The sequence below is a fragment of the Leptodactylus fuscus genome, chromosome 2 (genome assembly GCF_031893055.1).
Source record: "Leptodactylus fuscus isolate aLepFus1 chromosome 2, aLepFus1.hap2, whole genome shotgun sequence".
Classification (NCBI taxonomy): Eukaryota; Metazoa; Chordata; class Amphibia; order Anura; family Leptodactylidae; genus Leptodactylus; species Leptodactylus fuscus.
This window is the reverse complement of record NC_134266.1, coordinates 275,945,575-275,959,054: the sequence shown is the minus strand read 5'-3', so window position 1 is coordinate 275,959,054 and position 13,480 is coordinate 275,945,575. Positions and strand designations below refer to the sequence as shown.

The 13,480-nt window shown below is 43.6% G+C and overlaps 2 protein-coding genes across 2 annotated transcripts; one reads left to right on the top strand and one right to left on the bottom strand.

Moving 5' to 3' along the window:
* The first annotated feature begins 280 nt into the window (after positions 1–280).
* Positions 281–1,243, top strand: LOC142196221 (olfactory receptor 52E8-like). Its single transcript, XM_075266437.1, has 2 exons — positions 281–963; positions 1,060–1,243. Exons 1-2 carry the CDS (start codon positions 281–283, stop codon positions 1,241–1,243), a joined length of 867 nt encoding a protein of 288 aa, XP_075122538.1.
* Positions 1,244–9,653: 8,410 nt separating this feature from the next.
* Positions 9,654–10,643, bottom strand: LOC142194188 (olfactory receptor 4B13-like). The gene has a single exon (XM_075263205.1). The coding sequence runs from the start codon at positions 10,641–10,643 to the stop codon at positions 9,654–9,656; it is 990 nt and encodes a 329-aa protein (XP_075119306.1).
* Positions 10,644–13,480: the final 2,837 nt, after the last annotated feature.

The window sequence follows — 13,480 nt, the reverse complement described above, 5'->3', positions numbered from 1 at the left end:
AAACTTTTAATAAAAAGACCTAATTAAAAAAAAAATAACAACAGATGAAACCTACAATACAAAGAATTTATTTCCCCCCCCGTCAGCATTCTTCATGAAGACTAATTAGTTCTTCTGCAGTCACTCAGAATCCTTAGGAGATTAAACCCTCTGAGTAAGACGTCTCTGTGTAACAGGTATAAAGGAAGAGCCTGACGTCCAGCACTGGATCAGATACACAAAATGAGATTGTCCTCCTGGCCCCATCATGACCTTATTACAATATGAATCATAGCCAAGGATGGAGAACATATCCACGGCTGGAAGTTCATTTGTGTTCCTAGGACTCTTGGAGATGGAAAGATACCGAATCCCATATTCTATCATAGTCCTCGGTCTGTACATTGTAACCACCTTGATGTGTTGTCTCTTCATCTACGTTATATGGGTTGAGGAAAGTCTCCATGAGCCCATGTACATCTTCATTTCTAATCTTCTTCTCAATGGTGTCTTTGGAAGCACGGCTATCTTCCCCCAGTTCACTTTTTGTTTATTATTGGGATCGTCAACCATATCATTCCCTGAATGTCTCACTCAAACTTTTTGTGTGCAAACCTTTAGTGCTGTTGAAATTTTCACCTTTACCGCCATGGCTTATGACCGATACTTAGCCGTGGGGAACCCTCTGAGATACTCCTCCCTCATGACCAATGTGAAGGCCTTGAACTGCATTGGTGCGATTTGGGTTTTTTCCTTCATATCTGTTATAATTCCAGTGATATTGACAGCAAAACTCCAGTTTTGTGGGGTAAACATTAATAATGTCTTCTGTGACAATATGTCTCTGGTCAGACTGGCTTGTGGGGACTCTTCGGTCAATTACATCTTTGGATTTGTTGAAACGTTGTTCATCATTTCCATCACGCTAATCATTATCATCTATTGTTACATAAGGACGCTGATCATTTGTCTGAAGACTTCCAGGTCAGCGTCCCTTAAGGCCGTCCACACCTTGGTCACCCACATCATCACTTTTTGCCTTTTTATGACGGCATCACTTTTTGTTTTTCTAAGATACAGGCTGAGTGGTGGGAATATTTCCGTTACTGCTCACATCCTACTTTCCATCACTGGAGTTGTTACTTCTGTCATTGTTAATCCTATTGTCTACGGGATGAGGACAGAAGCTTTACAGTTAAAAGTGATCCAAAATTTACAGAAAATTGAAATATTCAAAAAGTTTCATGAGCCAAAAAATTCCTAAAGCCCCTGTACTCGGAGAGGACATGGCCGGGACTATGAGAGCTTTGTAAATCTATAAATTATTATGGAACTGGTAAAGTGAGGTGTGAAAAAGTGGTGGGTCATCCATTATGTCTAATGTGCAAGATATCGGAACTCTCTAAAATTATACTGGGCCAAAATGTTACTATTTTTTTTATCTTGTTTGTCTCACTTTTATTTTGTACCATTTCTTGTCAGTGTTCATGTACATTTATATTAAAGGTGGGTGAACCTTAAAACATTTGTCTTGTCTAGAGATGAGCAAGTAGTATTTGATCGAGTAGGTATTCGATCGAATACTACGGTATTCGAAATACTCGTACTCGATGGAGTACCACTCGCTATTCGAATGGAAAAATTTGATGCAGAACCAGCGTTGAGCCGACTGCGCATGCCCGTGCTACAAGAAAAGGACCACTTTGACTGTAAGCGGGCATTTTCTTGTAGTGCGGGCATGCGCAGTCGGCTCTGCCCAGGCCCAATGCCTGGCAGAGTGAATTCAGAGCCGGAAGATGCCGCGGGGACGCTGCATGGAGAAGACTTCTCGGAGGATCCAGCCCGACCCTCACTCGTGGACTTGGTAAGTTTAATTTGATCGAACGTTGCCTACCCCTGAAACGAGCATTTTCCCCCCATAGACTATAATAGGGTTCGATATTCAAATTGATTAGTCGAATATTGAGGGGCTACTCGAAACGAATATCGAATATCGAGTATTTAACTACTCGCTCATCTCTAGTCTTGTCAGATGTTCAAATGAAGTCATCCTCCATTTTGGTCCAAAGATTTTTACTCCCTTTCCGTTTTCTCTTTTGGGCCTTGCAGTGTCCGGTGCTTAGTGTCTGTCTAGAACTCTTCTGTGACGTCATATACCCAAGATAACTGCCTGTTATAGGCCCCAGCAGTGGTATGGGCACACCGAGCACTATGACAGGCCTCACTGTTGACCCTAGACTTATGAAGTCACAGAAGACGAGCGATGCAACAATGCATAGAAGAATCCTAAAGTGTTCAGTTACACTAAAAACTGAACAATTTGGAATGTTCAGGTCAAATGTGGTACATTACCACAGAGGGGAACCACACGACTATTGTGGAGATCAAGATACAGAGGTTTACATGTCAAGGGCTTGGTAAATCGTAGGTGTATTTTTATTTGGAGATCCTTGACAGAGATCTATGGATGAATCTGGCACTGTCGTGTGACTGATAACCATCCACAGATTTCCATGGGGAATTATCACAAATATCAGATGCCTTCACTATTGTTATGTATGATGGGGGTCAACAAAAACCTGAACATGAATTTCCCACTGCGCGTGAGGCTGTGGAGACCCCATTCACTTGAAATGTTGGTGGATTAAGCATAGATTAATGTGGATGCCGGTCCAGGTCACACAACAATTGCTCAACAGGTGAATTTAGCCTCGTCCTTTGTACTCATTGATAAAATAATATCATACCCAGAAAGAAATGTCACCTTCATTGCAGTTGTGCCGTAAATGAGAAACCTGGGCTGCTGTGGATAGGAACTATATTGTCTTCAGTGATGAATCCAGGTTCTGTTTTGGATCTGATAGAGTATGGGTAGGAGCATGGAGGCCTTGTGTTCAGCTCTTTAGTCCTGCATTTGCAGTAGGATGACACTCTGCCCGCTTCTGTTGTGATAATCTGGGGAGCCATCGCATATGACAGTCGTCACACCTAGTGATGATATGAGGGACACTAAGAGCTCACAGATATGTGTAGGATGACCTGCCACCACGTGTGTTGCCTTTCATGGCAGGATAGACAGTTCACATTTTTCAGAAGGATAATGCTCACCCACCCACATAAAGGATTTCTCCCCATTGTAACTCTTCCTTGGCCTGACCAATTGCCAGATTTATCATCACCAATCCAGCATTTATAGGAAAAGCTGGGATGCCAGCTTCAACAAACTATCAACAGGGTCCTGGAGCCTCCATTCAATTGTACAATTTTTCCCAATATAATTTTTCTTTTACTCTAATAGTGTAATAACTTCCAAATACACTGATGAGCGAAAGGGTAACAATGTTTTGCACTTGTAACTTTCAGGCATCATATGTCACCATCCACTACAGTTTGGAATGTGAGACAACCATCATGTTATAGACAATCCTCTTGGCTATCCCATACATATATGTGACTATTGACTATTTAGCCTATGATCAGTTCTGCAGATTCTTCTCATTGTTACTGTATTGCTTCTGGTTGTAGAAAAAATGTTCTTGTCTGCTACAAATGACAACCTGATCTCATATTCCCTATAGCTAGGATGTTATTAGGTGGGTTCCCAAGTGAGAGGTCACAGGTTCAAATTGAAGATTAGCCATGAAGATGGGTATGAAAAGGACATCATGTTCCAGCAATATACTGACCCAAGCATATATTGATATAAGTGAAGAGATTAATCTTCATGTATGTCATTGGTGTCATTTGGATATTTTATTTTTTATTCTCAAAAGCCAAAACCCAATGGGATTCTATAACCCAGGGGTCCTCAAACTGCAGCCCGCGGGCCACATGCGGCCCGCCAAGCACTTCTGTGCATTTATAATGAAGCTCCTGGGGAGCTCGGGCCAGGCCATGGAGCACACTTCACTTTACCTATTGGAGAGCACCGCTCCTGATGTCTGTGCGACCTGCTCTGCCTCCGGCCCACTGTTTGAAAAGTTTGAGGACCCCTGCTATAAACCTAACAACATAACCTCTGTGTTAAATAAAATTTGGTATTTCTCATTATCTGTTATAACTGAGTTTCTATCGGCAGCTTTACCAAGACCATCATGACCAAAGCACCATGGCCACCATGAAATCTTGGTAACTAACAACATGTCGGTGGCACAGAAGCTTTTATGAACTCTATGTAATATGTAATATTGGACAGGTTGTGGCCTTTTTGTGCCACCAAATCTGTCTGTGGCTCCCTTGTATTTACCAGAAGGTCTAAGGAAAATACTAAATTAGCCCATAGCAGCCAGCCCAAAGGCCCAAACAGGTAACAGAGGTTCATACTATAATACAAACAGACACAGGTAATACACAGTAATCCAAGCAGAAGTACTGGCAGAAGGACATGCGTCTGAGAAGAAATACAGGCAGAAGGACATGCATCCAAAAGAGATACAGGCAGAAGGATGTGTGTCCGAAAAGAAATAAAGGCAGAAGGATATGCGTCCGAGAAGAAATACAGGCAGAACGTGTGCATCCGAGAAGAAATACAGACAGAAGGATGTGCGTCCAAGAAGAAATACAGACAGAAGGATGTGCGTCCGAGAAGAAATACAGACAGAAGGACGTGCGTCCGAGAAGAAATACAGACAGAAGGATGTGCGTCCGAGAAGAAATACAGGCAGAAGGACGTGCGTCCGAGAAGAAATATAGGCAGAAAGATTTGCCTCTGAGAAAAAATACAGGCAGAAGGACGGACGTGCATCCGAGAAGAAATACAGCCAGAAGGACAGACGTGCATCTGAGAAGAAATACAGCCAGAAGGACAGACGTGCATCTGAGAAGAAATACAGCCAGAAGGACATGCGTCCAAAAAGAAATACAGGCAGAAGGACGTGCGTCCGAGAAAAAATATAGGCAGAAGGACGGACGTGCATCCAAGAAGAAATACAGGCAGTAGGACGTGCCTCCGAGAAGAAATACAGGCAAAAGGACGTGCCTCCAAGAAGAAATACAGGCAGAAGAACATGCGTTCAAACAGGTATCCAATCCCTTCTACCCCACTTTTCTTATTATGGTAATAAAGAACACCTACAGCCAAGCTCTTAATCCCTGCCTTAAGGCGATCTTCTACCCCTGCATCCTTCTCTCAATGGGTTAATAAGATTAATGACATACTACTACTGTTTCCACCATCTAATAGATCTGTCCCTGATATATCCATTGCAGTCTCAGGCCTTACTATAACTCCTAGGCAGTAGGCCCGCTGCCTCGGGGTCATGTTTGACGCAGACCTTTCCTTCACCCCTCATATTGAATCACTCGAACGTTCATGTCACCTCCACCTCAAAAAAATCTCCAGAATACACCCTTTCCTCGCCAGAGATACACTAAAGACACTTATTGTCTCTCTGATTCATTCTCGCCTTGGCTACTGTAACTCCTTACTAATCGGTCGTCCCCTCACTAAACTCTCCCCTCTACAATCTATTCTGAATGCAGCGGCCAGGCTCATCTATCAGGCTAGACGCTACAGCAAGGCCTCCGGTCTGTGCCGGTCACTACATTGGCTGCCTATTCATTATAGAATAAAATATAAAGTTCTCCCCCTCCCCCACAAGGCTCTCCATAATGCTGCACCTCCCTACATTTCCTTCCTCATCTCTGTCTACCGCCCAACCCGTGCTCTCCATTCACTCAATGACCTAACACTTACATCCTCTATTATCAGAACCTCCCCCGCTCGTATACAAGACTTCTCCTGAGCTGCACCACTTCTCTGGAATGCTCTACCCCGGACAATAAGATCAACTCCCAATTTCTACAGTTTCAAGTGTAAATTAAAGACACATCTTTTCAGACAGACTGTTAGGATTGTGCAGTAAGTGCGGCCATGATATGAGTGTCGCTGTCTGTTCCTCTGTACCAGTCTTTCTCAAAGTGGGCGATAACGCCCCCTTGTGGGTGCTGGAGGCCTATAGGGGGCAGTAAAGGGCACAGAGAAGATTGGGGGGCGTTGAAGCGGTTTAGGGGGGCGATGGCTAATTTAAAGGGGTGGTATCATAACAATGATTCTATCTATACTGCTTGTTAATGTGGATTTAAGACTTTTCCTAAATACACTGCTTCAGCAAAACTGCTTTGTTTGTCCACTATCTTACTTTATTCACTTCATTATGGACACTAGCACCTGGCCCCCTGCTCATTGCTGAGGGAGCCACATGATGTAGCTCCCTGCTGTGTGTGTGTGTGTGTGGGGGGGAGCTGAGAGTACGGAGCCAGCCTGTGTCTGCACCACACATACACATCACATACACATCACCTAGCTCCCTGCTGTGAGAGAGAGGGGGGGGTGGGGTGGGGGGTGGAATAAGTGCTGCTTTCTTATATAAAGCAGTCTAAATCCTACTGGGCTAAAGGACCTGGTCTCTCTGTTCACTAGGATAAAGCTTTATTATATAGAGCAGGCTGCTAGTGGGCAGAGGAGCCAGGTCCTTTAGGAAACTCCGTACAAGTTAAATCCAAGTTTACAGGACCTTTTGATGACATCACGGGCCCTTCAGTCATCCCATAGGATCACGCTATGTGGTGGGCGAAGCTACACGCTAATTTGTGGGCGGGGCTAATTGACGCCAGCAAACAGGAAGAAAGAAGATTTTTAGGCAGCTTAGAAGGGCGTGGTCGACTGGTTGATCGACATGTGTGTCGACCAGTGGACGCTGGGATTGGGCAGCTGGGCTATTTGCTGGTGACCCCTTGCCCCTTGCCTATATAAGGGGGCTGGTCTGGACGCCCGGTGCTCTAAGATCAAATTCAAATCCTAACCTGAATTGATGTGTGTGTGGTGCTTGGGTTCCAGCCTGTCTAAACTTAGTGGCCCAAGTTAGAATTATCCCCTGAGTCAGCAATGCCATTTATAGTTGGGCAGCATGCTGCCTTGTGTGTGTGAGTGTGTCAGTCAGTATTCACACTGGCCAGTTGTCAGGCTGTAGCTGCATTGGGGGTTGGGTGGCTGGAAGCACACAGGGTTTGTTGGTCTCTGGCTAGTCCAGGAGTGCTGGCTAGCCAGTTAGTTTATATGTGCGGCCGCTCTGACTGCACAGGGCTCTGTGAATGGTAACAGAGCAAACCTGGTCCTTTTATTTAACTGGCAATGACAGTAACTGTTAGACAGCCTTCACACCAGGTTGTTTAGCAGTCAGTAGCCCAGAGGGCTCCGTAGGGTTTAGTTTTTTTTTTTTTTTTTTTAATAAACCCTGCTGACCATAACACAGACCTATAACAATTCTTAATGTAAACCCTTCCGTACTGTCATTAGAATCTCCAAAATGTAACCCTCCTCTGTCCCCACTCCCACATTTCCCCACATGATATGATGTCATCTCATGCAAACTTTTTGTCCAAGCTCCATCCACATGTTACAGGACACGACTGGTGACGGCTCATAAAGTTTTATGTTTGTGTAATGACAGTCACCTCTATTACAAAATTGTCTGACCTCTGTATAAGCAATACCGCCCCTGCTACCTCTTGTGTCACCCCCTCTACCTCATAGATTGTAAGCTCTTGCGAGCAGGGCCCTCAGTTCCATTGTGTGAAATGACTTTCTTTGTAATGTATCTGTCTGTCTGTATCTGAACCCTACAAATTGTACAACGCTGCGGAATATGTTGGTGCTATAGAAATAAAATTTATTATTATTATTATTATTATTATTATTATTATTTATGACATCTGTAGGATGGAAGAATTAGCACACTGGAAAACCATGTCCAGACTTACATTTCTCAAGACTTGGACCTCGTGGTTACGGATGAAACAGACACTCTTTGAGCAATATCCATGCATATTCACCCTCTCCTCCCACTTGACTCTCTACACTGTAACAACTACAAATCCCACCCCATGTATGAGACCCTGATGGGACTTGGCAGCACTGTAAGTGACCGTCTGCTTCACCTCAAGTGTGAGAAGGAGCTATCGCAGGTCCTTCCTTCCAACCGCGACCAGGCTGTATAATCTACATCAGACCAAGCGAAGACACTCCGCACAGAGAACTAATGATGATGACCATGAAGTCTTCCTCTTTCTTCTTCTGTTCCTTAACTGCTATGGACTCCTAGTATATCTTCTCTTCTCAGCATATGTGTGCCTACGTCTGTAATATATTACTGTGTATTATCCTGTATCTGTATTACTAGGCTGCTGTAACATGCTGAAATTTCCCCACTGTGGGACTATTAAAGGATTATCTTATCTTATCTTATTATCTTATTAACTCAAGCCTACTTCTCAGCCTCCCCCCTCTTATACTTTGGGGGCTATGGAGACCTCAGAGTATAATAATACACCATCATCTGAGAAGAATCGCAACACAGCCCTGATCATTCTAGAATCCTAGAACTGTCTGTGACATCCCGTGTCCACTGATTGGCCTCAGTGATCACATATGGTGGGGACTTCAAACCTGAAGAAAACACCGCAGCAGCAGAACTGGAGCACTCTGGGAGACACTGGAGCAGGGGGAACAGGGGAGGTTTTTTACATTTATTTCCCTTTTCCGGCCTCATATACAAAGGGGTTATTCTGGAAAACCTCTTTAAGGGTCAGAGTGAAAATTGCAAGTTTTAGTAAAATATAAAATCTGAAATTCTTAAAAATATGGTTAACGTAAAAAAATAAAATAAATAGATAATTTGCCTAATTTCTTATATTACGGTCACTATTTCCTTGGCGCCTCCTACCTGCCCCTTTGCTATTCTGTCACTTAATAATAAGTCCATAATGGCCCTCCGAGTGTCTTCTGCCTCTTCCTCGCTTCTCCCTTTCATTGACTTCTGTCCCTGCCGTTGGGTTGTGCCCGTTCACCTCTAACCTCTTGACCTTCTTCCTCCTTCCATGCTGTTTTTGCTAATTATTCATGGAAAATCCGCAGTAAATCCCCTTTTAATCACAATAGGGCAAATCCACATAGTGACCCATAGCTTGGTGATGGTCTATATCTGAGAGTCGGCCATAGATCTCTGCCATGAATTCCCAAGCAAAAGGGGATTCACCTAGAATTTCCAAATCCTTGACACATGAACTTAAAGGGGTTGTCCAGGATAACCATTTTTTTTTAAATATTAGGCCAGGAAAGGTAAAAAAACCCACACTCACCTGTCTCCAGTGCTCTGATGTCTTCCACCACAGTCCGTTCCTGCTGCTCCAGTGTTATCTCCCAGTGATAGTCCAAGCTGCACATGATTGCCTACCTGTTGCGTCCCGTGTCCTTTCCTGAGGCCGCTGATTGGTGGTCATGTGATCCCTAAGGACAACCAATGACTGCCACAGTAAGAAAACACCAGAGCAGCAGGACCGGACCACACTGGGAGACACTGGAGAACCTGGGACAGTCGAATATGTTTTTGTTTTTTTCAACCTTCTTCAGCCAAATATAAAAAAAGAAAAAAAAATTATCCTGGACAATCCCTTTAACTTAAGGTCAACAATGACCGATCCTTCCTCCTCTTTGAGCCCCACAGCAGTTGTATTTGTCCTTTCTATGGTACATAAGACTTTATATTGGAGGTATCAACACACTTTATTTTTTGTTTAGACATGACACAAGTAAAGAGAAATCAGCACCAAAAAACAAATGGTAACTTTTTGTTCCAAATCTCTCCCAGCCCCGGCAATGACCTCTGGGGGATTGGTTATTTTTGCTGAGAAAATATCTTGTACACATCAATTTTCTGTAAATTATAGATCAGTTTTACTTTCAAAGCTTCTGTCCTTATTCCATAGACAATGGGATTAACAATGATGGACGTCAGAACTCCGGCGATGGAAAATAGGACGTGACCAGAGACAGAAACATTCCCACCACTCAGCCTGTATCTTAGAAAGACAAAAAACGAGGCCACCAGAAAGATGGAGAAGGTGATGATGTGGGTGACCAAGGTGTGGACGGCCTTAAGGGACTTTGACCTGGAAGTCTTCAGACAAATGAACAGTGTCCTTATGTAACAATAGACAATAATTATTAGAGCGATGAAAACGAAGAGCAAAGATTCAACAAGTCCAAAAATGTTACTCACCGAAGAGTTCCCACAAGCCAGTCTGACCAGAGACATATTGTCACAGAAGATATTATTAATGTTCACTCCACAAAACTGGAGTTTGGCCGTCAATATGATTGTAACGAGTATAAATAGGAATACAAGAAGCCACATTGTATAAACACATTTCATAGCGGTCATATTTGTGACAAGGGCAGGGTATCTCAGAGGGTTCCCCACTGCTAAATATCGGTCATAGGCCATGGCGGTGAAGGTGAAAATTTCCACACCAGTAAAGCTTTGTGCACAGAAGGCTTGAGTGAAACATTCAGGGAATGATATGGTTGGGGATCCCAATAATAAACCAAAAATAAACCGAGGGAAGATAGCCGTGCTTCCAAAGACACCATTGAGTAGAAGATTAGAAATGAAGATGTACATGGGTTCATGGAGACTTTCCTCAACCCAAACAACGTAGATAATAAGACAACCCATCATTGTGGTTACAATGTACAGACCGAGGGCTATGATAGAATATGGGATTCGGTATCTTTCCATCTCCAAGAGTCCTTGGAATACAAATGAACTTCCAGCCGTGGATATGTTCTCCATCCTTGGGTTTGATTCATATTGTAATAAGGTCATGATGGGAAATGTGCCAGGAGGACAATCGTAGTCTGATACACTACCGTACGTCAGGATCTTCCTTTATACAGCGAAGTCTTACTCAGAGGGTTTAATCTCTTAAGGATTCCGAGCGACTCTCGATGAACTAATTAGTCTTCATGAAGGAGGATGACGGGGGAATAAGGAAAATATTGCATAATACATTTTATATGTTACTGTTTTTAGATTTCTTTCTGCTATTTTGTTGATCTGTAGACGGGGTACATTACATGGACCTCCTTATATTTGGCTTTGGACTACAAATGGGTAAAGGTCACAAGATTTGTTTAATGAATGTCACAAGGATAAACCTCTAGTTTTGGTTGAAATTGGACTTGGGTTCTTATCTGATGTGTTGTTGTTATTATTATTATTATTATTATTATTATTATTATTATTATTATTATTATTATTTGTGGTCTCTTTGGACACCAGTGTATAAGAAGCAAGGGCCCAGTGCAGGCGAGAAAAACTTAAAAAAAAAATGGATATTCAGGTTCACCTCACCTGCTTCATGTGTGTGTTTCGTCATCTTCGAATGTCTTCTGACTTCGTTGTTGATGTTAGCAGCCCTGGGCGCTGAAGTGTAATCACATTGGGTTTACCTACAGCATGTCGATTGCGTCAAAACTTTGTGACATCGGTGTGTCCTGAATGACCATTGAGGTCCAATCATAGTTTCCACGGTTCCCCAAGGTTACTCATGTCACCAGGAGACCATAAGAGGCTCAAAGAGGCTGAAAGAGGACAAAGATGCCTAAACCCCAAAAACATCAGGTTTGGCCGGACACAAAATTTTTTGCAAAATTTGTTTTGAATCTCATGAGGTTTGCCCATATTTAATAGCCTCCTTCTCCTCTCACTTCTCAAAACTCAACTCATTCCCTCAATTTTCGTCCCCCCTCATCTGACTTATCAATCACAGATAAAGGGTCCGCACTTTCAACAGTCTCTTCAACCTGTAGTGTCTCTAGGGCACTCTCCTCGTAGTAAAATGTAATTGTTAGAGTGTATTTTTTATGATTTATTCTGGTTCTTGTCATGTTCCCCATTTTATCTTGGTTTTGTAAGGAATAATCAACGATTACTTTACTGTTCTGCAAAAAGTTGCATTCTTAGAAGGTTAGCTGGTCACCTTAACCAGTCTGAGCGAAGCTGCCCCACTCCATTGGGAGAACTGAGAGAACATTGCCCATTAGTTAGGAAGCCTATGGGCAAAATGTGCCCTGCATCTTATCAATAGTGACTAAAACGGAGGACCAAATCTAGGGGTGGCCTCATATTGGTGAAAATAGACAGAGGACTAGGGAAGGGAATGAAGAGATGACACCACTTCAACATGTGCTTGCAGAGCGCCCAAAGTGTGAATACTGCTTTCTAAAGAAAATTGTGCTTCCGTGTTCCTCGTGATTGGAAGATCTGGCTAAGCAAACTATGTTGTGAGCATCGCTGGTTATACTACCACTGTGTCTTCCTGTGTGCACCCACCTTTAACAGTACCCCAAAACACCAACACTTAGGGAATCTATAGCAGGGGGTGCCCTGGAGGAAATACCTCTAACAACAAACACTCCAGTGTGTGCAGTGGCATAACCAAAGTCTTGTGGGCCCCTGTGCACACTTTTGTCCGGCTCCCCCTACCCCCTCCCTACAGAAAATTTTTGATAGTGACAGTTATGGGGCCCCACGCAGTATAATATGCTCCACAGTGGCCACCACACAGCATTATATACTCCACAGTGGCCCCCACCCACATAGTATAATATAGTCCACAGTGGGCCCCCAAACAGTATAATATGCTCCCAACAGTACACCTATACAGTAATATATCCTCCACAGTGACCAGCACACAGTATAATATGCTCCCCACAGTGTCGCCACTCAGTATTATATGCTCCATAGTGATCCCCACACAGTATTATATGCTCCCTACAGAGGCCACACCCAGTATTATATGCTCTATAGTGGCCGCCACATAGTATTATATGCACCCCACAGTGGCCCACACACAATATTATATGCAATATTATATGCTTCCCACAGTGGCCCTCACTCAGTAATACATGCTCCACAGTGACCCCCACCCAGTATTATATACTCCCAACAACCCCCTCCATTTGGGTGCTATTATTATACTATGGAGTCTCCTCAGACATCAGAGTATAATATGCAGAGGCCCAGGGAAGGTGATTAAAAGTAACAAAAACTTATACTCACCTTTCCTGGGCATCCTCATTCTGTTCTTCTGTCTTCAGCGCCTTGGGCCCTCTTCAGACGTCACTGCTTAGGCCTGTGATTGGACCTCAGCGGTCACATGGGGCAAACTGACATCATTACACCAACGTGCGCCATGTGACCACTAGGACCTAATCACAGACCTCAGTGACATGACAGAAGAGCGCTGGAGAGGATCCTGAGCCAAGGAGAGGTGAGTATAAGTATTTAATATTTTAAGTCACCTCCCCTGAGCTGACATTGATTGGAAAGGTGCCTGGTGAAAAATCTGGTGCTCCGAATCCCAAGGGCCCCTTTGAGGACGGGGGCCCTTGGCAATTACCTACTTTGCCCATCCCCTTTCCAAAATGCCAGCCCTGGTAACAGTGATCATCTCCAATACTGTCCCTTGGGTACCCCACTACTAGGTATAATTCCTCCATTACTGACCTCATGTGGAACCCAACTAGTAATAGCGACCTGGTCTGAGTATTTTGGTTATCATTCTCACATGACCACGAATCTAAGAGGGGCACAGCCCGCTGGAGTCTGAGTGATATGGTTAAGTAGTGACTACTTGGCTAAGGTCAGCATGATAATGG

What these genes read in the sequence shown, in the direction of transcription:
- LOC142196221 (XM_075266437.1), top strand. Translation starts at nt 281, where the DNA reads ATGGAGAACATATCCACGGCTGGAAGTTCATTTGTGTTCCTAGGACTC. An exon ending in ATTTGTCTGAAGACTTCCAG is followed by an intron (nt 964 to 1,059) that starts GTCAGCGTCCCT and finishes TCTAAGATACAG; the next exon opens with GCTGAGTGGTGGGAATATTT.
- LOC142194188 (XM_075263205.1), bottom strand. Translation starts at nt 10,643, where the DNA reads ATGACCTTATTACAATATGAATCAAACCCAAGGATGGAGAACATATCC.